This window comes from Thunnus albacares, chromosome 12 (genome assembly GCF_914725855.1).
Source record: "Thunnus albacares chromosome 12, fThuAlb1.1, whole genome shotgun sequence".
NCBI classification, from domain to species: Eukaryota; Metazoa; Chordata; class Actinopteri; order Scombriformes; family Scombridae; genus Thunnus; species Thunnus albacares.
The window spans coordinates 17,684,284-17,708,736 of record NC_058117.1 but is presented as its reverse complement, the minus strand read 5'-3'; the positions used below and the strand labels follow the sequence as shown (position 1 = coordinate 17,708,736).

At 39.7% G+C, this 24,453-nt stretch overlaps 1 protein-coding gene across 2 annotated transcripts in view; it reads left to right on the top strand.

The window, feature by feature from the left end:
- The first annotated feature begins 206 nt into the window (after nt 1–206).
- Nucleotides 207–24,453, top strand: part of LOC122993650 (voltage-dependent R-type calcium channel subunit alpha-1E-like) — a 58,046-nt gene continuing 33,799 nt past the window's right edge. For both annotated transcript variants that reach the window (XM_044367992.1, XM_044367990.1), the window contains exons 1-5: nt 207–825; nt 3,247–3,700; nt 9,246–9,506; nt 14,017–14,122; nt 14,734–14,873. In XM_044367992.1, coding sequence (XP_044223927.1) covers nt 3,285–3,700; nt 9,246–9,506; nt 14,017–14,122; nt 14,734–14,873 — 923 coding nt within the window. In that variant the 5' untranslated portion in view covers nt 207–825; nt 3,247–3,284. The remainder of the gene's footprint in view (nt 826–3,246; nt 3,701–9,245; nt 9,507–14,016; nt 14,123–14,733; nt 14,874–24,453) is intronic.

Here is a 24,453-nt window from a genome sequence, read left to right as displayed (position 1 = left end):
TTATATACAGTCAATGGTCACTTGTGACAATAATAAAGAACAGTATGTATGTATTTACTGTGGGCATGTGGCTCAGAGGGAGGGAGGGAGGGTGGTCGGTGGGGGGGGGTCAAAATATATTTTGGCCCCCCCAAAAGTCTTGGCACGGCCCTGCTTGTGCACAAACAGGTGTCTTTTTTTCCCTCACAGAAACCTGTAAAGGCGAGGATTATGAGGAGTGATATGAGGATGGAGGCGGCTGCTCTCCTTTTGACCTCCTTTGATCTGAAACCTCATCCTTCTTATTCACTGGCTATAACCTGCTGTCTCTCAGGTATGCAGCTACAGTCCACCATCTAGTGGTAACTATCTGAGCCAAACTGTGCGGTGTGCTGCTCACACGCACACACCACACATGAACAGACCTGTTGCATTCATCTCCTCCACTTCCACTCATTTGAAATCTGAGGACAGGTAAATAACATCCCGCCACTGAAGATATTGAGACAGAACAATTCAATGAACTCTTCAGTGAAGTTTGAAGACACTGAGGCGTTGATTCAGACTTAAAGTGACTCATATCCCGGCAGCCGAATGAAGATGATGGGGATTTTATTCCCATGCTTCTCTTCTGTCACCATGCCCGTTTACGTTCATCTGTGCTACACTCCTCTGGCTCACAGCCACCCCGCAGTATTTATAGCCACACAGCGGTAATCACCACTCCAGGAATCCTCGCGAAATCATCCTCAAAACCACCTAAACTTGGACTGAGAGGAGGTGAATTTAGGATCCGCCTGATCGGGGGGCTCTCTCTGACGATGAAGGAGCGCGTGTCACCTCAAGGTAAAGCTGTGAAATTCATTAATCATCCCATTAATTAATTGATGTATATTTTTTTTAAATATATATATGTCCTGTCGGTCGCGCGCACTGCATTCACATTCTCTTCTCCCTCCTGGCTTCATTTTTTTTCTCATCTTCTTCATCTACTCCGCGTCTTTTCCTCTTCCTCACTTGGTTGTGCGTCAAAACACTGAACTCCGCGAGAAGAAAGAAAGAAAGAAAGAAGGAAAGAAAGAGCTCCCTAATTAGCGATACCTGTTAACAGGAGTTAATGTATTTGAAAAGACTGCCGACCTGCAGCTGACGTGCATAAACACGAGAGAGGGGTGGTGGTGGTGGGGGGGTGTTGTAGGCTCTACAGTGGTTGCACTAATTAAAGCGAGATCACAGCTAGAGGCTTACATTTGAATTTAAAACAAAAGAGCATCTCCACACAAGTGTTTTATAACTTTAATGAATTATACAGATAAGGTGCAAGCAGTAATTATTGTCTGTAGTCACACTGCAGTAGGATTATTGATGTCCAGTGCTGCTCATGCTGATAAAAAAGAAAAAACCTTAATACAAGCTGCCATTCATGATTAATTTTTGTTTGAGTGAGTAACCCACATGTCATGGATCCACCCTCTTAGTTTTTGTTGCCTCGGCTGTGCTTGTTGATACAAGTGCCTTGACATTTAATTTTCCCCACAGCTCCAGCTGGAAGACTGACTGATAATACAAGGTATCGCATATCTCTGAACTTGCACGGCTGTGCTAAAATCAGAGGCAGCCCCGTCCATCAGCAGCATAAAGCTGCGATCAAGCCACCCGTGTAAATGTGTGCGCTGACCTTGTAGCCTCTCCCGGCTTTCAGACAGGCCGCTGTGCTGTGTCTGAGGCCAGAGCTCAACTCAGACTGTGTCCAGTTCATGTCTGAGGGGCCGTGCTGCTGATGAGTGACTCACTGTGCCTTTTGCTTTCAGCTCTCCCACACTCAGTCATCTTCTTTTCAGCTCCGGCTCAGTGGAAACAGCCTTGTTTCGTCTGTCTCTGACTGGCTTGTCTCAAACTTGCTGTTTTCCAGCTTTGCCACCTCATCTCCCCCTTATTTCTCTGTCAGTTACACACAGACACACAAACAAACACACACGCTTAACTGGATGATAGCAGCAACAACAGGATAAGGGTTTAACTGATCTTTTTATATGCTGTTAGTCTGGAAACAAAACTAGGCTTTAAAGTCTAATCTATTTATTTAATGTTTATGAGATTTTAATATTTCTCTCTAAATGTCTCGCCATTACTTTTACCAGACCCGGTCTCAGAACAAAGTCTTATACCGCCCACTAACACTATTACTGGTGCTATTTCTGCACCGCTGCCAGTTTAAAGCTTTTGTTCATTCAAACATATGCGCCGCTAGTATCAAAGATTTTACAGGCAGAGGTGATTGTTTAGAAAAAGAGCAGTGAAAAGGTCGCATTCATCCTACATTTAAGCTGCATTCTTTAATAGGAAAAGTCATTTTTTTGCCAATCAGTACATCTCCTACATGTCACTCCTCTGCATCCCATAGCCAACCTTTAAATGAACAGCTTGATATTTTGGGAAATACACCTATTAGCTTTCTTGCAGAGAGTTAGATTGATACCACTGTCACTCTCATGTCTGTAAATAAATATGCAACCAGCAGCTTTTTAGCTTAGCTTAGCATAAAGACTGGAAACAGATGGTAACAAAATTTGCCAACCTCTAAAGCTCACTAATTAACATGTTACATCTTGTTTGTTTAATCCGTACAAAAAGTCAAAAGTGTAAAAATTAGAGGATTAAGTACCAGATTATTTCTTGGCCAGTCTTAGGTTGGGTTGTGGTGAAATGTAGCAGAGATAACAGGTTGGGTTGAGGTTAAGGTAAGGGGAAACAGACTATCTAGACACAACATTGGGACCAGGTTGCGTCCAAGATATAGTGTGGCATAAATTAACAAACAAGATGTAACGTGTTAATTTGTGAGCTCTAGAGATGCTGGTAGACAGATTTTGTCACCTTTGGACAGAGCCAGACTAGCTGTTTCCCTTTGTTTCCAGTCATTATACTGAGCTAAGCAGCTGCTGGCTGTAGCTTCATATTTAACACACAGACGTGAGAGTGGTTTTCTCTTCTAACTCTCAGCAAGTAGGTGTATTTCCCAAAATGTTGAACTATTTCTTTAATGAATTTTGATTAGAACTATTGTGCCTGGTACTTCGGCTTTTAAATGTCTCAGCCTTTAAATATCAACAGAACAACAGATCACTTTCAGGCCAAACAGGCAACATAAACAAACAGATGTGGGCAGGCTGGATTTCAAAATGTGTTCTGTCTTCTGAATTAGTGTTTAACCTCTTTTCACTCATCATTTTTCTGCCTCTTTATCTGTTTGCTCTCCATTTGTAGCATTATGGTGAAACGGCCAACTCCCAACCTCTGTAGAGATGTTGACCAGTTCAGACCAGTCCCTCTCCCGCTCCCTCACACCCAACCTCCACTCTCCATCCAGCCGTGGTCCAAGTGGAGGGATGCATGTCCAGTCCTCCCTGTCTCTCCCCGAGCCTGAGGCCTGGAGGAAGCCCATCCCCACTGCCCGTCCCGGCCTGGCGCAAGGAGCTCGCTCCTGCTCCCTGCAGGTCCCCCATGCTGCCCCTGAGTACCTGGAGCTGCCTCCTCGAGCAGCAAGCTTTGATGTGCCGTGTGGTCAGGACGACGCCTCGTCTGACCAGGGTTCAGGGTCCCTGAGCCCCCACTGCATGCTGCGGCGGCGCGGGGGACTTGTGGAGCAGAAGGACATCATCATGGCTCACCAGGCACACAAAATCCAGAGCACGCCGCAAGCCCGTAGGAAGGAGTGGGAGTAAGTATAAAAGAGATTCAGAAGCGAGAGGTTCCTTTTAAATTATATGTGTTAAGAAGATAAATCTCCATGGAGGAGGATGAAGGTGCCAGTGTGAAAGAATGCATATACTGTATGTGCAGTATAACTTCTCAACCTGTTGAAGCTCTTTGGGTCCGTCATCAAAAGCTCATACTGTTACACCACAGAGCTTTTATGTTAAGTAATGATGTCAAGATTAAAAATGGCGTCTTTGATTTGAATATTTTGATCAATAGACCTTTTTTAATGGCAGAAATTTTGACTAGTCACAGCAGGAAAAGCACAGGTGTAATTAATAACATTAATGATGGCTTCATTCCACATTAGTGTCCCCATAAGCCATGCAAGTGAGCAAGCATGCATAATAACAGGGCTGTGGAAATGGAAATGGAATGCAGCCATTGTTTATGTTATTAATTACACCTGTGCTTTTCCTGTTACCATGAGTCCAAAAGTGTAAAGTGAATAAGGCCGACATACTGTACTTATAATATATAGTAGATTCATCAATACAGCAAGAAGATACAGAATAGTATAGGACACTGCTGCACTAATCAATATTTTTTGGAACTATAGGATGAGATGACTGTGTAAAGTGACAGGTGGCACTCCAAGTGACAAACCCACATAGAATTATCACGTCTTTGGAAGTCTTTGGACCTTGTTTCGCTTTCCTATAGCCCATAACTTTTCTGTTTTCCTCGTTTTCAGATGCAGCAGGTAGCTGTTTTCAGCAAGAAAAGGGCAGATAAACTTAGTGTACACTACCTACTCAGCACCAAACCCCAGACAGACAAAGTTAGCGACTAGCTGGTGAACATACTGGAGCATTTAGCAGCTAAAAAGACAGATATTTCCCTCTGGAGTTGGTGGAGACCAAAACAGAGCTCAAAGGAGAGTGAATGTTGGACAAAGACACAACATCAAATGAATGCTAATGTGGCTCTGTGTCTGCTGGATGTGTGGGCTAAATAAGCAGCTGTTTGCTAACATGTTCATCATATCAACTTTATGCTGTGATAATATGTCAATGTTGTGTTTTCAGCTTGTTTTTCTGCCCCACAAGTGGCCAAAAATATGCAAGTTTACCCTTGAAATTAATTTACCCTTGAAATGAATTTTGGATTTTTTTATATTAACATGAAATGACACAGAGCCAAAGTAAACTGGTGACTGGGGAACAAAGTTGACCATCTAGCAGGATATAAAACCCCAGATATGGAGCTATAGATACAGCTAAAAGGCAAGGTGGTGAAAACATGACTTCAATAGGATCATGTTGCTCTGTTGTTGTTGTTTTTTGCAATCACAAATTGATAAACAGCTGATTAGTCTGTCTTGGAGTCTTTCTTTCTCCAAGTGGTCAAAAATATCTTAATGCAGCCTTAACAGAAACATTTAAGCGAAATATCAACAGAACAGGAATTCAATGATTCAAGTGAGTAACCATTACAGTATAAAGTATAACACTTATATTGTCGCTTCCCTTCAAAGTGCTTATTTCAGAGGGTGCTCCATAGTCACAATACATATGCAGATGCCTTTGTTGCGAGCAATGTTATAGTTCCACCAATGAATCACCAAATCAGTTCCCACTGCTTTCATCAGAAAGCTCCCAAGTTGATTTGGTGTTTTGTTTTTTTCATGCCCATGTTACATTGTTGGAGATAGTTTACTGTAATCAGATTCTGGGTAGTGTCATTAATGGCGGAGCTGAGGGTGCTTGCTTGTGAACTTTTGAACTCTGCAGCCGCATCGCTCTGATTATCTGCTTCCCACCACTCCAACGTGTAGTGGTACTCCATCAGCATAACCCCCAACCCACCAATAAGCACCCCTCCCTCCCCTTCCCCCCACTCCTCCTTCCTCCATCCTCTGCTTTCTCTTTACTCCAGTGTACCTCCAACACCCACTCCACATCCACTTTACTGGTGTGCTGTCATTCTCTCTTTTGCCCTCTAGCTTTCGCTCACATGTGCAGACACACAAAAGCAGAGCTATGTCACTTTTTTTCCCCCTCCCTGATTAAAGTCTTGTACATATACTTTTATTTTCAACCTGTAGGTGTTGGCAGCATGAGCAGATATGGCACCTAACAAGAGCTGAATGATTTCTGAGCACTACATGTATTGTGGTTATTTGTCCATTAGGGGATGCTAGGGAATCAAAGTAGAGGAGCAGACTGGAAGCAGCATGTGAGCATTTGAGTTTGGCCATTGTTGATCCTGCCTGCAAAATGTTAAATGATTATTATGAACAAAACTGGGACATTAATGATGTTTTGTTAAACCGTAGGGTAACGACTGAGAATAGATGCATGTATGAATGAATGTATATAAGTATGAATTTAAAAAAAATACCTTTATTCTCTCACACACAGAACTTTTCTTTGAGCTTTTATCAATGGATACCCAATATTTTAAGCTTTTGAGCATTTCTGTGCAACCTCGACCACAATGTTTACACGTCTCAAGGTAAATTGGCACGGTGTCACACCGATCTGCGATGATATAAGCAGCAGTTAGCGGTCGAATCAAACTGACATAACTCAGTTCCAGAGGATGTCTGTTGCTAGGGAACAGAGAGAAAAATAAAATGCTAAAACCACTCCAGTCAATGTTGGGCGAAAGCCTGTCTGCAATTATATAAATGCTCTTCAGAGTTCTGGCACAAAGTACGCACATTAACATTTTAACTCAGCGCATGTCACCTGCAGCCTCTCTTCATCTGTCTGCCTCTATATGCTGTATTTCTAAAGACGATGGACATAAAAATGCATCTCAAGCTCTCTTCCATATCTGCTTTTCTTGTCCTGTACTAAGCTACAGGAGTTTGACCCTCTCTGCTCAGTTCATCTCATCCAAACTTTGCTAAGGCCCGAGCAAAATGAGACAAGCGTTTCTTCTTCTTCTTCTTCTTCTTCTTCTTCTTCTTCTTCTTCTTCTTCTTCTTCTTCTTCCGCTATCGGTTTACAAAGCTATTTTCAGAAGCCTCTGAGTAGGCTGCGAGCAAGAACAGAACAAAAGCCAAACACTCTTAAAACAGACTACATCTGGTTATCTATTCAGAGTGATGGACTATCAATGATGGTGACGATGCTGTGCTGTAGTCTGTCAGTTTGCACCTTAAAGATGTCCAATGACCCTGATGGGGAGGTGTGTGTGTGTGTGTGTGTATGTGTGTGTGTGTGTGTATGTATATGTGTTTGTATGTGTTGGGAGAAACAGATTTCTGTAGGAAGAGGTTGCTCTATTGTGCAACATGGCTTTTGTTGGCAGAAATGGAAAAAGAACGGAGCAGGAATTCAAGAGAGCTATGTCGCTATGGAAACAACAGCAAAGAAAGAGCTAGAGACACACACACACACACACATAGAGAGAGAGAGAGAGAGATATGTAATGTTTGCAGAGATGGACAAATATTTTTGTTGGGCAACATAGATGATGTTTTTAGTAATGAGTTCTTATATAAGACTTTTTTTAGTAGACAGTGAATGATGAATGCGCAGTTAATGAGAGACATGTACAATGTACTACTGTACAGATACTTCCTGTACATATTACATGCTAATCATCCAATCATCTGCTATTTTTACATTCCCCTCTCCATAGGTCAGTGTAGCCTTTTGTTGCTCTTTCTGCTTTGCATGAAGTGACACACCCGCCTGCTTTATGCAGATTAGGAAGAGGAGGTAACAGAGTCATGGCTGAGTTTTCAGAGCTCAGTTAGGGTCTTATTCATAGATCCTGTTAAATCAATTTTTTTTCCCCTCTTCTCCCCCAGATTTCGATTTGTTTGCCAAGCATAAATTTGTCACTCTCTCTTGGCTGCTTTCACAAATCCCCCCCCTCCCCTCAGTCTGAGCCCTTGCTCGCTGCCCGTCTGCATCCTGTGATACCTGTTAGGGGGAATATGTCGTGTTAGGATATCAAGTGGACTGTTGGCTACGGGGTTGATTTTTTAATTGCATTCATTTAACGTGACAAACAAGCAGGCATGAAAAGAAGCCACGACTTGAATAATATCATATCTGTGGGGGCTGAAGTGGTCATCTTCAGGAAACAGTGGGGAAGGGAGGAGAGCGGCAGATGGAGCGAGAGAGCCCACTCGCCTAACGAGGTCTCACTTGTGGCAGGGAGTGTGAAAAAGACCCGGCTTTCTTCTCGTCTCCCTCAAAAAGGGAGCAGCCCTAAGATCTAGGCTATTTCATGCTCTATTTTTACTCCCGACTTTTGCTCCAATATTAGCACAATGGCCTAGTTTTTAAATGTTTTAATAGTACAAGTCTGTCTCCATTAATGAAAATATGACAATGCTCTCTACTGTCAATTGCTGAAAGTGTTTAAATCTCACTCTCAATTTACACATGAGGGAAATAAGCTCATATCCTATAAATTAGAGGTGTTAAAGGTGGGAAATATGAAATAATCCTGTTTTACTTGCGTGTCCTATTCATACACTTGTTGCCTTTTTCTGTGCTTTGTCTCTGCTTCTAGTATTCCTGTTAAATGTATTTTCACACCCTTTTCTCTTGCCACAGCACCCACAAACATCTTTACATAATTGGTTTTGAACCACATACCCACACAGCCTACTGTATTTAGCCTTTTTTGTTTTTTTGTTTTTTTAAAAAAAGGTTTTGTTCATCCTCAGCAAACTCTAATTGCTATGGTAACAAAATATACGTCCCTCCTCTCTTCCAGTTTTCATTCAGATGAATTTTGAAATCGCCATCATGAAATGATACTGTGGGAGGGGGCTGCCGGTGCTTATGCGCTCCTGTCTGCCTGATAATTTTACCAGCAGGTGATAAGATTGTAAGATCAAGCAAGTCTCTCTACATTTTTTTGACTTATTATAGAATAATTTCACGCAGTTACTTAAAGTATCTCGTTGAGACGGGTTAAACGGGGTTTCCTTTTAACTGAGATCTTCCTTTTTGTCAAGTTTACCGGGTCGAGGAGATGCGTAAAGTTTGCGAAGACTTCCCTCGGATCTCTCCATCTGATGAGCTGCAGAGTAGTTTTTGATCTAACTAACGGTTTGTCAGATCAAAATGAGCTTGGATGTTAATTGGAAACTGCAAAGGTAAACTCGGTGGATCTGTTTTTTTTTTCTTTTTTTTTCCTTCTCTCGCCCTCCTTCGCTGCTTTGAGTTTAGAGACGCGCTCGCATTAAAAGTTGTTCAGAGCTGATTGTAACGCGCTGTTAAACAGATGGGATAATAGAGATGCTGAAGGGTTTTTTTTGCAGCTTGTGCACCTGAGTCGTCATTAAGTAAATGGATGATGATATTTTCCTCTAAAATATAAGCCAATTGAATGATATAATCCCTTTTTTTTCTTGTGGATATGGAGTGATAGGAATCTGCAACTTTTGGGGGGGATTTTGGCGCTCGAGAAGCTGTCAGTGGATTGAAGGTGGATCTTTTTTTTGCGCTTAGCTCCACTTTACATTTTCCTGTATAAAGAAGTCGTGTCTAGAAAAACACTCTTAAGCCGGCGGTCTCCTCATCTGTTTGTAGAATGGCTCGGTTTGGAGACGAGTCCGCTCCCACCACTGTGGACTCCGGGGATGGGGACTTGGAGCGCGGCGGGGACGGGCAGGACGCGGCGGCGGGACTCACGGCTTCCATGAAACAAGCCAAGGCGCAGCGGGCCCGGACCATGGCTCTGTACAACCCCGTCCCCCACCGGCAGAACTGCCTCACCGTCAACAGGTCGCTCTTCATATTCGCAGAGGATAACATCATCAGGAAATACGCACGGCGAATCATTGAATGGCCATATCCTTTCACTAAAAAAACAACAACAAAAAAACATTATTATGTCAAAGTTGCTTTCCTGATAGTTTGTTGTGGAGAAGATGCTGTTGTCAGTTCAGCACCACGGACAGCGACAGGCAGCACGTAAACACTCATGAGAGGTACATAATTTCTAAAGCGCCAAAAGTGCAATTTAAAGGGCAATTCCACCAGCTGTGAATGTGTTTTGCATGACTTCTCAAGCATTGCATCCTCTTTGTTCAGTATCTTTGCTTATTTGCATAACTTTACCCATAATTTCCAGCTGTTAGTTAAATCAGCAGCTGGAATAACTTAAGTTAACCTCCTCCTCTTATTCTCGCTCTGATGTTTGTTTGTTTGTTTGTTTGTTTTTTGCTGTAGTTTGGGGCTCCATGTGCTCCATGTGCTGGTAGAAGACAGAAAGTTGGCATGTGGTGATCATTAGAAGCAGCTCTGCTCACTGTGGGGGTGGCATGTAGGCACATAGCTGCTGCCTTAGTGCTCATTGGAATATGAACCTGGCCATGAGTAGGTGTCAGTTCAAATCCAACCGTGCAGGCAGGCGGTGTTTCTCTGCTTCATGCTGTACAGTCAGCCAACTGTTTCTTTCTCCTGAACTTCTCTAGATCTAACCAAGATTTATCAGGGAAGTGTGTTTTTTTTCTCTCTAGCAGCCACAGCATGTAATATGACCACAGGCTTTATGTATGCACAATCATATTCACTAATTACAGGCCAAATAGAAGAATCTATTAGCGCTATTTGTTTATTTGAATGTATTTGTATATAGCTTTCTCACATTTGAAATGATTTTCTGATAAATAGCATGCGTATTTAGAGGTTTTGATAGCATTATCAGCTCAACAACATACTCAGTTGCCATATCTACCCACTGCTCCTCCTGTCTTACACCCCCTCCTGTGCAGCGTGCCAGTCTCCCACTGTTACCTAACCACAGGCTCTGTGGGTGTGTGGGAGTGGGGCTAGTGGTCAAGACTAGCTGGCCACTGGCAGCACGATAATGTGACTGTTGGTATCACAGAGGCAGAGGTATGTGGGAGAGAGCTGGCCAGTGGTACTGTGGTGGATCGTGGGCTGTACAAGCAGCACGTGTCAGAGTATTGACTGGGCGAGACCCACATTTCTGCATATAGCGTCCAAGTTCGGAGGCTGGGAGTTTAAAACAGATTCGTATACATTCATAGCAATGGTATTTATTTGTTGCAACAGTTCTCATAAGTTTCTGCACCATAAATAAGTTACACTTCTTTAAAGGATCATACCAATGTTTCTGCAAGTGTTTCTGTGTCTACTAGAGCTGTTTTATATGATTGTAAACTGAGTATTTCTTGATTTTGGACTGTTGGTTGCACAAAACAAGATCTCTGACATAATGGACAGATTAATCAATAATGAAAATAGTCATTACGTGCAGCCCTAGTGTACACTTCACATCACTACTGGCCATTTATATGCAGTTTCAGATTTTTTTTTTGCCCATTTCCTTCCAGACAGCCACTGGTTTCCATTCATTTGTGTACAAAGTCCAGCAGTAGAATCCTAAAACTTTAGTTGTGTAATCCATCACAGTCCATTAATTATTGTCACAGCTACAATATGATGTAACTGACAAAGTAAATGTTGACTGTGATGGATTCAAATATGTTTTTATTGAGCAGATTACTTCCCATATAGATAACATTGATTTAGAGCTGAAACGTTCTATCGATTGGTTGATCACTCGATCAAATGGATGAATTGTTTTAGTCATTTTTTCAAGCAAAAATGTCAAACACCAGCTAGTTCCAGCTTGTCACTTGTGATGTTTTTCTTTGACTTTTGTGATTGTAAACTGAATATCTTTGGGTTGGTTGCATAAAACAAGCTATTTGAAGAGATCACCTTGTGCTTTAGAATATTTGTGATTAAGACATTTTTCACTTTTCTGATATTTTGTACAGCGTAATTGATAATGAAACTAAGCAATATTTGCAGCCCTACATTGATTTGGAAGTCACTCATTTTGACATTAAATTAAATTATTCCTTACACCTTATTCCACGTGTCAAAGTCAGTAAATTGATTTTCATATTGTACCGAAATAAATAAGAACCAATGGCTGTCTGGAAAGTCAGAAAAATATATTTAAATAACTAGAACACAACAGCATGATGTGCAAAACTGTTAAGTGTGGGTGATTTCTCCTAAAAACATGAATAATCATTGATATGCATATTAACAGGTAACAGATAGTGACAGACTGGGGGAGATTTAAGTGTTTTCCACTTAAGCTATTTTCAGCTGCTTTCAGTGGCAACAATGTGGACTTGTCAATGTGAGTCAGTGTGGGTCCCAGAGGCCCCCATCTCAGCACTCCTCTGTGAGTCAGTGACCCCATTTCACTCAAGACAGGAAAATTAATAACAAGGAGCAGCTGCCTCATGGGAACTTCAAGGGACTGAAAGTCACAAGCACATACAAGTGTTAGGGCACGTATAGTCACACGCAGTGCAAGCTGGTTCACGTATGTACACACAACCTGAGAGTCATATATAAATACACAGATATACACATACAGATGTTTCTGCTGCATGGAATAAACTGTAGAAGCAGTGCAAGAGCGTCTAGAAATAATGTGAACGTCAAAGTTGAGGGCTGAGTAGTAGAGAGTCCTTGTACTGCAGGAGCACAACGTCCACAGCTCAGTAGAATCAGCTTTCTGTACCCAAAAAAGTTGTTTCACGACAGAAAAGATTCAGATGCAAAAAAATTAGAATAGTAAAGTTGCTTACACCTCAACAGCTGCACAAATCAGTCCTGCGACAAGTTTTTTGAATGAAATGTTGCGAGAGTTCAAATTCAACATTTGTGCAAAAATACTCCTCTGAAATATTTAGAAAGATTTGAGAGACTCAGATCATTGATTGGTGATCGCTTTGGAAGAAACATTTTCAAGTGCAAAATAAATAAAAAATGAAAGGTAAATATTATCAGTTATTTTCATTGTTGATTAATCAGCCCTTTTTTTTAATAATTGATCAATCATTTGGTCTATAAAAGGTCAGAAAATGGTGAAAACCTTCCGTCACAATTTCTCAAATACCCAAGGTGACGCCATCAAACTGGCTTTTTTTGTCCTACTACTCAAAGACAACAAGTTTATTAACATGAGACAAAGAAAAGCAGCTTAACTGTACAACTGAGAAGCTTGAATTAGGTAATGTTTGACATTTTTGCTTGAAAAATGACCATTAACAATGAATCTTTTATCAAAATACTTGGCGATCATTTGTCAGTAGGTTGATGGATTTATTCATAAATCATTTCAGCTCGTTTTCAAACATCAAACATTTTCTTGCAGCTTTCATTACATTTCTTTACTTGTTGATTTGCACATTCATCCTTTTATTATGTAACATCAAATCCAGCACACCTGCAAGAATGTTTCAAACTTTCCAATTTGCATTATTTCTACAGGCTCATGCTTAGCTTTTACAAGTTCTCAAGAGCTGTGCATCTTATTATTAGATTATTTCCATTATCAATTAATTTGTCGGTTATTTTTTACAATTAGTCTAGTAATTGTGTAGTCTATAAAATGTTAATATAATATAAAGCAGATAATATAAATATAATATAATATAATGATAATATAAAGCAGAAAATCCTCACATTGGAGAAGCAGGAAACAGAGAATGTTTTGCATTTTATTCTTTAAAAATGACCTAAACGATTCATCGATTAGTTGATTGACAGATAGATTCATTGACTAACTGTTTCAGCATTATCTGATACATTCAGAAAAAAAAATTGTAACTGTTGCATCTGTTATTTTCGTTTCATTCATTTCAATACTGAAACTGATGTGATATTCATATATACTGTAAGTCTACTGTGGCTGCAGCTGTAGGCAGTGAAAGGAGTTATGTGAAGTGTTTGCTGTAGTTTGTGTAGTTAGACCAGTCAGGCCAAGGTGACTTCACAGCGCTCTCGTTCCCTCCCTAACCTGCTCTTTTTCTCTTCATGAAAAGCACTTTTAAAAGCAGGTTGCCATGGATACTGCAATCTCTCTGACAGATTGCTTCCAATACCAGAGAATATGAACCATGCCATAATTCATCTGTCATTTAATCATTCATCCATCCAGGTTTCTTTTCTCCCTTTCTATAAAACCACACACACACGTGCTGAATGGATTTTTATAGAAGTACTGTATATGTGAATAAATAATACTTTACTATGCCTTTAATGTAATGAACATTTTAAGCTATAGTCCTGAGACAGTGTGTGAGTTTCTCTAATCAAAATATGATGATTTATTCAATAATGTGCAGTAAATACTCATGTTTAAATATGAATTACTGTTAATCTTTATTCACACTGTCATCATGACCACAAGCGTTTCTCTCTACCTTCGGATGTTTTTTCCATGTTTGCTAGTTATTACGTGTTTGTTTTTATTGTGCCTGTGTTGCGATAAAAGTACTTTCCTTAACTTTGCGGCCTTTACACCATTTGAGTACATGATCCTGGCCACCATCACCGCCAACTGTGTTGTACTGGCCTTGGAGCAGCACCTCCCTGGAGAGGATAAGACCCCCATGGCAAAGAGACTGGTGAGGACAAAATCTGTTTTCACATCCTCAACACATAGAAAGTTTTCCGAGCAATGTCATTGTGAGATGCGCATGCATGCAGAGGGGTAGAAAACAAACGAGAATGACTGAGAAGAAGCTGAAGAAGAAGTTGTTTTTGTGCGGGAAATGTTCAGTAACCCCAAATGGAAACTTACCTTTCACTTAAGAGTGCAGAATTAGCTATTTGTATCCTTCGATCTGGTCAGAGCAACTGATTTTAATGAGGTGGTGGATAGTTTTGCACAGAAATGAGTGAGGAAAGATGAAGTTTTAAGGTAGGACAGCTCACACTGTTATTAGATGTTATATGTTATTAAATTTCGGAAACATGAGAACAAATCCCACATACAAAATTACCTCTAAATAGTGTAATTTTACTGGTTTCCAATTATGTTTTTGTCTAAATCGTGAAAATGTCCATATATAATCTATCATGACATTGTGGTAATGTGTTTTCTAAGCCTCTGCTGCGTGCACATCTAGAGGTGTAAGACTAAACTATACAGTTTATAGTTGTTCATGACTATAATACTGTAGACAGTGTTAGTTTATAGACTCTGCTGACTTGTCCTTGTACATTATTTCCACAGGAGAAGACGGAGCCATACTTTATTGGAATCTTCTGCTTCGAGGCGGGGATCAAGCTGGTGGCTCTCGGTTTTGTTTTCCATAAAGGCTCCTACCTGAGGAACGGCTGGAACGTCATGGACTTCATAGTTGTGCTCAGTGGGTGAGTGACGTCAGCTGGTCGTCCCTTAATGAAAACGATTGTTTTAAACGCTGTCAGCAGATTCCTAAATTACTACTTGCCGAGGACACTGGTGAAATCTGCTTTTGGAAGACAAATCAATATCAGTAGTTGCCTCCTGTTCTGCAACTATTACTTCATTGTAACTATATAACTTCTTCAACATCTCTGTGCACTCGGACATGACTGTGAGCCAATGAAATAAGAGCAAAGCAAGTGCTTGCTAGCAACATCTAAACTTCCGTCATAGCGTTCCTCCTTGTTTTGCCTCTGTCTGGACACATAATAGACATTTTTCATAGCAGTCATTCTTGGAAACGCACAGGTCTAACTAATAAGATTAACGATGGCTCAGTTCCATTAAGAGTCCCAGTGAGCCATTCCACTGAGCCGTCATTAACATTATTAATTACACCTGTGCTTTTCTGTGCTTTTCGTGCTATGACATGTGTAAATCCTGCAAAAAAGATCTATTAGACCACTGTTAAATGAGGATTACAGTGTAATTCTGGTGTTATTATTGACGATGTTATAAATGCTAGGTGTTTTGAATGTTCAGCTACCATTAGCTTTAGAGGGGAAAGATGCTATCCTGAGATCCTGTCTTCATTACCCAGCTACATATAGGTAGCATTAAAAGTGTCACTCTACATGGCTGCATTTAACCACACCAACTTTTGTATTGGAATGAAAACTAGAGAAAAACTACTGCATTTTCAGTACTATCAGTATTCCTGTTGAGTTATTTTTTCAAAATTCATCTTTAAAGATACATTCAAGCACCCTGCTACATCCCTGGACTCAATCCCTCGTCCAAGTCTTACAGCTTGCCTGTAGACAGTCCTACTGCCCCCCCTTTTCAAGTTAGCTTCTGTTCCACTAACTTCAACAATACTGTATTTTTTCATAGATGGTTAGTTTTTATGCAGGGTTTTTTTTTTCAGCTATACTTGGTTTTTCTGTCCACATTTCTAAGCTTAATTGGTATCTATGTACTGGAGATGTAGTTTGAGAAGCTCTTTTTTAAAAACAAAGATAAAACGATGATTTTTCTAGCATTAAACAAGATCTCCAATGATTTGTATGGTTGATGGCCTATGTTCCCTAGGGAATAGAAAGACCTAAGTAGTAAGTAAGTCCTAGTAAGACTCTGGCAATGTCTGAGAGACTAAATTAAGCAATAAAAGCCAGTGGAACAGAAGATAACTGTGGCACAGAAGAGGAGTTGGGGGTTATATGGCCAATAAAAGAAGCTACTGTATGTTAGCGGCCAACAGCTGCTAGGTTGTGAAGGTCAGTTGCTTTGACTGTCTTTTCCATCTTGTACAAACACTATCCATTATGTGTTTGGCTCTTGAGTAGCCTTGAATATTACAGTCTATTCCACCAGTAACATCCCCATTGTCACTATACACTCTCCAGTATACTCAGTCTTTGAGCAATGTTAGCTACTGCTAACAAGCTAACAAGATGGAGGGACAGTTTCTCAGTGGTCTGTATTTGAGATGTTTTGGGCCTCTGCTGGAGGCTGGCTTAATTACCTAATAAAGGTTTTACGTGATCCAGCAATATGCATTTGATATCATGAGAGAGACTTCTGGGACAAATATGAAAGATGGTTAAAAATGATAATGGCCCCATCGTCCTCCCAGGTACTTATGCTATACTCATACCAAAATTATAATTTCACAATTGGTCATCAACACTTCTAAGCTTCCACCAACTTTAAGGATAATGCCGGCATTATTCTATATTTTTCTTATGGTTAACAAATCCCTATAAGAAGACTAAAATCGACAATGTGTTAGTACATCTCTCAACACTTTCGGACTTCTGAGTGAAGGCCCATTAGTTCCTACTGAAAATGTAAATCTTTTTTAAAAATGGATGACAAATATAGTTTAATTTATTTAAATGCTCAGTCACTTCATGAAACAGCTGGACACTGTATTTTTTTTTTTGATCAAACGTTACTCAAAGAGAAGTAAATAGTGCGTTTGTTTGTTATTTAAATTAATTGTGGGTTTTGATTTTTTTATGGAATTTGTTGACAATAAGAAAAATATATGTAGAATATTGTAGGCCTTTTCTTTTTCCCGTCTCACCCTGAGATTCAGGATGAAAGTTGGCAAAGTAGCTTTGTAACATTAAGATACCAAATGTAGCTTCAATAGAGTAGGTTTGTGTACATGTATGTGTGTGTGTTTGGAGGTATGCCTCCAAATGCTCTCTTTTAATTTTGAGTTTGGTTGAACTCCATGATGAATTACAAACTTGACTGATTGTATGAGAGTAAAAAAAAAAAAAAAGTTTTAAATTAAACCTCAGCAGCTGATTTTGCAATTAGTTTTGACAGAATTCATTTTACGTTAACCAGGCTCTGGTGCTGAACCAAAAGATTAATTTCAGACACTGATTGTCAAGTTATGTTGGTGCATTCATGCATGTGACGCTGCTTCTATCAACTCCTATCAATATATTTGCCATGCATGCACATACTGCAGTTTAAAGGCTGCTAATCCCTAGACGCTGTACCTCAAGTCTGACAATATTGCCACATGTTTAGCAGCTGTTTATTGTTGGTGTGGTGATGTGATTTTTCTCTGTAAGCACATACATTTATACACTACATACAGCCACAGGAAAACACAACACATAAATGCAGGAAAATGTGTGTTTCCATGGCACAGTCAGTCTCTGCAGTCAGCAATAGGTGGGTGGATAAGTGGATTGGCAGTTGTGTCTAAAACCTGCTTTGGTTCGCCCCCAGGACCTCTGTGAATTAAATGTGAATGCAGCGCTGGAGATGTTATGCAAAAGCATAGAAAGAATGGATAGATGGTAGAGAGAAAGAGAGAGGAAAGAAGAGGGAAAACAAAAGGAGGGGAAAAAGGAAGATGGAGAGACAGACCAAAAAAAATACATAATGAGACTTTGTTCCTATAAGATTGGCTTTATGAATTAATTGCGCAGGAGTTAACATCATTGTTACCGCTGATGTGCTGTTTATGTCTAAGTGTACAGTATTCTGCGTTCAGGGAAGATTGCTGTTGGCATGTTGACATCTCATTTCAACCTGACACCCACATCTTTCTTTTTCTCTGTATCTCTTATTTCTCTGTCTTTCTATCCCCCCCACCCCACCCCCCACCTCTCTCTCTCTCTCTCTCTCTTTCTCTCCCTCTATGCCTCTTACATAAAAGGCATCATGTTTACAGACCAGTTAGTGCCGGACTGAGTGCTGAACAGCTGTGTTGTTGACAGATTTTACAGAATTCATGTTCTCAGAGTGTTCAGGTCTTTGAAAAAAAAATTTAGTTTAACAGCTGTTACCTTAACAGCTTCATCAGTGGGATACGTTGAGTTTCTCTCATTAAGCAACTGTCAAGTTTGCAACATATAATTTTGCTTTCAATGTCACAATAAATGGATCGTTAGCCACAAGAAACAAAGCACTTTTGGGTACAAAGTAACAGGCTAACTTTTATGTCACTCATTAGTCACAAGCTTTTGACTAGTTGTGGGTTCAAAACTGTTTTTAAATTGGAAAACACAACTATGCTAGTAGTTTCCAAGCACTGTTTTCACAAAAAAAGCAGCAGTGGTGGTTGGCTTGAATTTATACAATGGATTCCAATGGTGACACATTTTTATGATGGAAAAAACATTAAAACATCTACAGAGACTTACAGAAACAAACTTTGCCTGCAGCATAATCCATTTCTCCTTTGTTCGCTCATTGCTCATTATGTTCTAGTTAGTATTTCAAAAATTATGGCTAAATACGCTGCTTGTGTGTTTTGAATTTATGTCTTTAATTCTCCTGCGAGAACTCATCATATCAGGATCTATTGAACTCTAAGATGACAGTTGCAGTTTTCAGAAGAAGGAAACAGCAAACTTTTATCAGCCACCTTTAAAGCCTAGATGAGAGTTACCAAAAGTAGCGATTTAGTAGAATATCACTTTAAGGCCAGTGGTGCAAAGTTGTGCAACAGTGCAATGAAGTGCAGGGAGCTCATACTGTATCTAGTGAGCTGTGGTGTCAAGTCAATTTTATTTATACAGCCCAATATAACAAATCACATATTTACAGGGCATTACAATCTGTACAGCAATATCTTCTATCCTAAGACTCTCAGTTCAGATTCAGATTCAGGGGAAAGAAACCTCAGGAAGAGCAACATACAGTAGATGTTATATGTCAATCATCCTTCTCTTCATATTTAGTACCAAAACATATGGCAGGAATTGAAAATGTGTATCTTATAAATGTGTGTGTGTGTGTTGATCAAAGATAGCATGACTTAGAGCACAGATGAATAATTCTTTAGTGGATGGAGGTTACCGGAGAACAGTTTGAAAGGTTTTTAGTTAAGTTTATCAATGCATTGTAGCATAAATGTGGAATTTCTTTTCTTTCTATAGACTCAACTGTTGAGGTTAAGCTCCTGTAACACAACTGAAATCGTGTCACTTACAGTATGAAATGCACAAAGTCGTCAGCGTACTCTCTGCAGCCCACAGATCATCTTGCCCAATTTCAGCCACAGCTGGAATTGGTAACTGACGACCTGGTTTCCTGCCACCTATCTGACACATTTTCTGGTAGCACATATGCTGCTCTCTCCTCTCTTTCTCTTACACACACACACACACACACACACACGCAAACACACACGTTCTGACTCTCTCTCTCACTCTGGTGGCACAGTACAAGTAAGTCAGACTTAAAAGAAAACACACATGTGTCAGAGGCCGGTTGGGAATAAAATCGAGGCCACTGGGCCAGCGCTGGCGGCATTCATTCCATTTCATATTAATGAATTGCTAGAAGCGAATCTGCTGGGACTCTGAGCTCAATTAAAATCCTTAATCTGAGTGAAGAGTGTGTAGCAAAAAGGACCACAGCTAGAACAACCTACTCACAAACCAATTTAATTCACTGAGAATCCTAAAATGGTCAATTATATCCTGCGGCAAACAGATTGACACAGGTGGACTTGATGCTTTGATTAGCAATAAAATGTCTCCCAGATGACTTGTACATGAGTGTTTGTTACCCAATTTATAAGGCCGCAGGTACAGATTGTAGCCAGTGAACTTGTTGCCTTCATGTTGTTAGATTAGTCCTGACAAATCCTACATCAGACCTAAATGATAATGATTCCCAGTTGTCCCTGCATGCATACCTGTGTGTGTGTGTGTCAGCTTCCCATCAGGTTGTATGAAGGGTATCAGTTTTCCCTTGTTGCCCCAGTCTGCTGTCCCTCTTACGGAGTGTGACACTTTGCTAAAATTGTTGCTCTTTAGACAGGATGAATAATACAACTTGGTGGGAGTTGGGAGTGATTCATTAGCCATCTGGCACAAAGACACAAGACACAAGAGTGAAACTTTACTCACTCTGTCTTAACATGCCAAGCAGCTTTCATCTGTAGCATTCATGTGTGTACATCACCCCCAAGTTTCCATCAAGTACAGTGAACAAAGCTGTCCGTGGCACGTTACCCAGAACCCAAAAAACAGTACTCTAAACACTAGTACTCTCACACTTAAAAACTACCCTCTGGCTCCACTTTTTTCTGTGTATCTGTGCATTTATGGTAATTTAATTAAATGGGACAAACAAATTTAATTAAAGCAAATGTAAAATGTTTGTGTTGTACTCTTTCAGAAATGTAAACAAAAGCCGTTTTTGCCAACTGATATCCAAACACACCTAAGTTCAGGATGAATTATCAAGAATAACATCAAAAACATTTTGTAGGATGAGAAAAAAGAGGAATTTTGATATAGATATACTCAAAATAATTTTTAATGTATGTTTATCAGAAACCAAGAGGAGAACTGAAGAATTAACTCAGAGAAACAAGTCGAGTCATTTTTATTTGTACAGCACTTTGCATGCACAACGGCAGTTCAAGGTTCTTAACATCAGCATAAAAGCAATTGAAAAGGATAAAAATTGTTTTAAGGCAAAATTTTTAAAAAAATGAACACCAAATCAAGCACACACACACACTCACACACACACGATAAAAAAACAAAACACACACACACACACTCGGGTAAGAAATTGACCAGTCATCAACCTGGGAAAACAGAGAGGTTTTAAGTTTTCTTTTAAACGTTGAAACAGTAGTGACTGATCTCAGGTCATCTGCATCCAGAGTGCAGGACCAAAATAACGAGACGCTCCCTCTGAACACCTGGATCTCATTCTGGGTACAGTTAGACGACAACTACCAGTTGTCCTCAGGAGTCTGGTTGGACTGTAGCCAGTGAGCAGGTCAGCAATACACTGGGAAGCCAAACCATTAAGTGCTTTATAGACTATCAGCAGAATATTGTTGATTCTGAGCTGTACTGGGAGCCAGTGAAGAGATTTAAGATCTGGTGTAATATGTTTATATTTGCATGTTTGGGATTAGATTAGAACAGGATTAGAACTGGAAGAATGTATTTTATTTAAACTAATATTTATTATAACTATTTTGACACAGAGCTCACAATTTTGCAATTAAACTAAAGCCAACTAACCTGAGGGACTTTTCAGGCCTCTGCTTTGCCTGGTTGGTAATTCAATCTTGTGTACGTGTGTGTGTGTGTGTGTGTGTGTGTGTGTGTGTGTGTGTGTGTATGTCTCAGTGTGTTATTTATGCAAGATGGTTGCTATATAGTCTGAACTACCTGTACTGTATGTGGCACATGATTGGTGTCAGCACCAGTCCGACTGCACATCTATAAACTAAAACTTCAATCAAATTCCAGATGCACATTTTAGCCCAAAGTGTTTCTAATCATGTCAGTGACACAGTTCAGGAATAAGAACTGCAAGATCTCGTCAGCATCGTGAGTATTGTGCCTGTAGTTTTTTTTAAGGAGTGGCCTCAGCTCTAATTTTGTGCTCATAATTGAACTGAATAAACAATAGCTCACAGTCCCTGGTGGGTTTTCTTTGGGAAAACATACACCCAGCCATTTATTCTATGACTAATAGTGAAAAAATGCCTCTTTTTTATGTGATCCAGTTTCAACAGAACAGTACTAATGTTGCCACTAGATGCATGATTTATGGGTTTTTTTTTCCAGATTTAATTCAAAGCCGTTAATTTGTTGACGGGTTATGTTGACATTGTTTCAGCTGCACATTACCATATGCAGAGCTGAGCTGAAATGGTGAGCAACGTGATGCTGCTGATTACTGTAGTTTTTTGGTGGTGTTCTTAGTGTAGGTGGCGGTGTGTGGGAGAGGCTGCATTCTGTGCATGTAATGAATTCAGCCTCTCCAGAGCCAGTTTGGTACAATACTGTGCAACAGTGCTTCAAATAAAGAGCCAACTAGGAAGAGATTAGCCTCTCAGTATGAAGAATAACTCAAATAATTGTTAGAGGGTTGAATCTGTAGAGTGTGTGTAGTTATCCTATGTGTTTCGTGGCCTCTTTACTGTACTAGAAGCTCTGCTAGTGATGATATCAGTATGATATTTTACATGTTTCCATCTGGATTAATGTCATTATGAATGAAGTTTCACTCCTACAAAACAGGATTTTTTCTGTAGTGCTGGAGAAATGCAGGATCAGCAAGGCAAGACGAGGCAGTGCCATCGATATCAGAACAATTCATACTGAACACAGTTTAACCACAAAGTAAACACACTTCAAAAGAATAAAAGAAAAGGTGAACCTGTGTGCAAATTTAGAGGCAATCTTGATGTACAAAAAGGAAAAGAAAATGGAATAAACATAATAACAGGGTTTTAAGCCTTCTTTGAAACACACGCCTTATTCTCTGGTAGTTTGTTTCATGTGGTGCAGATGACCTAAGAGGTCTGGTTGTTTCATATTGTACAAGCAGGTGAGCAATATATTTTGTGACATTTAGTGATTTATACATAAGCAGTGAGATTTTTAACTCTATTTTGGAAGCAAATGTAATGTCTGAAGAACTGGTGTAAGATTTTCTACTCTCTTTGTCTTTGTCAGCAGTATTCTGAAGGAGTTGCACTTTGTTTTTATTTTTGGGGGGATTAAACCAGGAAATAGATGATTTAGTAAACTGATTGAAGGCATGTATTCGTTTTTTCTAGGTCAGCTTTAAACGTCAGGATTGGGTCGCACCAACTATTTCATCACTAAGTTTATGTGTCCCTTTTAAGTTCTTAGTAACTACAAGCTTCTTTCAAACTATTGATTTACTAAATTGTGTTATTATTGTGTTATTTTGGTGAAATGTAGTTTAGAGATCTTACCAGTCTACATCATTATCACAGCATTTTGATTCATACAGTATTCCTTCTTTTACTCTTTAATCTAAATGAGTCATACATTAGCAAGCTAACGTTAGTTTTGTCTGTTAACAACAGTTCCACCTGGCAGTTATAAATATTTAATTACAACTAATTTCTATGTAAGTACTACATTGTCTGGTGTGACCTGTTTTATTTTAGAGATGCTTTATTCTCCAGTTGAGGCTAAGTTTAAACTTAGGAAGAGCTTGTGCAAGCCAACTTCTGTATGTTTTTTGGCATTTTATACCTGTATTACACATTTTATTACAATTTATTATGATGACCACAGGGTTGCCCCCTTTTTGTCATATTTTTATGATGATAAAATAAAAATCTTGTCAAATAATTCATACTTTATTATTATTATTATTATTTTATAATTCATAAAAATCCTGACTTGTTTTGAGGTTGTAATTGATGCAGAGCTACACGAGCACTAATCTTGAGCCTGCTGTGGACTACTGAAATCAGTTACTTCACTTACTTCAATTTTGTCACCACTGAACTGGAGTCAGTGGTGGGACAAGCAGTCATTGATCTGGTCAATGCACTGAATCAATTTGTCAACAGGATGGAAGTCTTCAGAAGCAACTGACATATAAACTTGACTATCATCTGCATAATTATGATTGGGAATATTGTTTCTGTGAATAATATGACCTAGTAGAATCATGTTGCGATGAAATAAAACAGGACCAGGTATTGAACCCTGTGGAACCCCGTATGGAGTCTGTCATTGTTTAGACCTGAATTCCCCATTAGAGACAAAAAGTTCTTTATTTGTAAATAAAATGTAAACCAGTTTAGGACTGGTTAGTTGCACACAGATTTTTTGTCCGTCCAGTAACATTTTGTAAATGCAAATTGGTCCATAAAGTATCTCAAGCTGAAAGACTGCAAAATGATGGTGTTTCAGCTGAATTTTGTCTCAGACAGGAAAACAATTTCTAAACTAAACAAAAGAAAATGACCTCTGTGTGTTTGTGTGTGTGTGTGTGTGTGTGTGTGTGTGTGTGTGTGTGTGTGTGTGCGTGTGTGTGTCTAGCGATGATTCATGAGCTACCACAAGCAGACAGAATATTTGCTTTAATTTTGAGTGAGCCTCCACTGAATCGTTGTGCTCAAAGTGCAGCCTTGAAGGAGCTGTGCTGCTGCCTGCCTTTGTTCAGAGTGTTTGGTTTGAAGGCTATTTCCACAGACTCCCACTCCTCTGCTCCCGCGCCGTCTCAGTGTCTCTCGCTGTGTCATTTCTTTGTCTGACACACTCG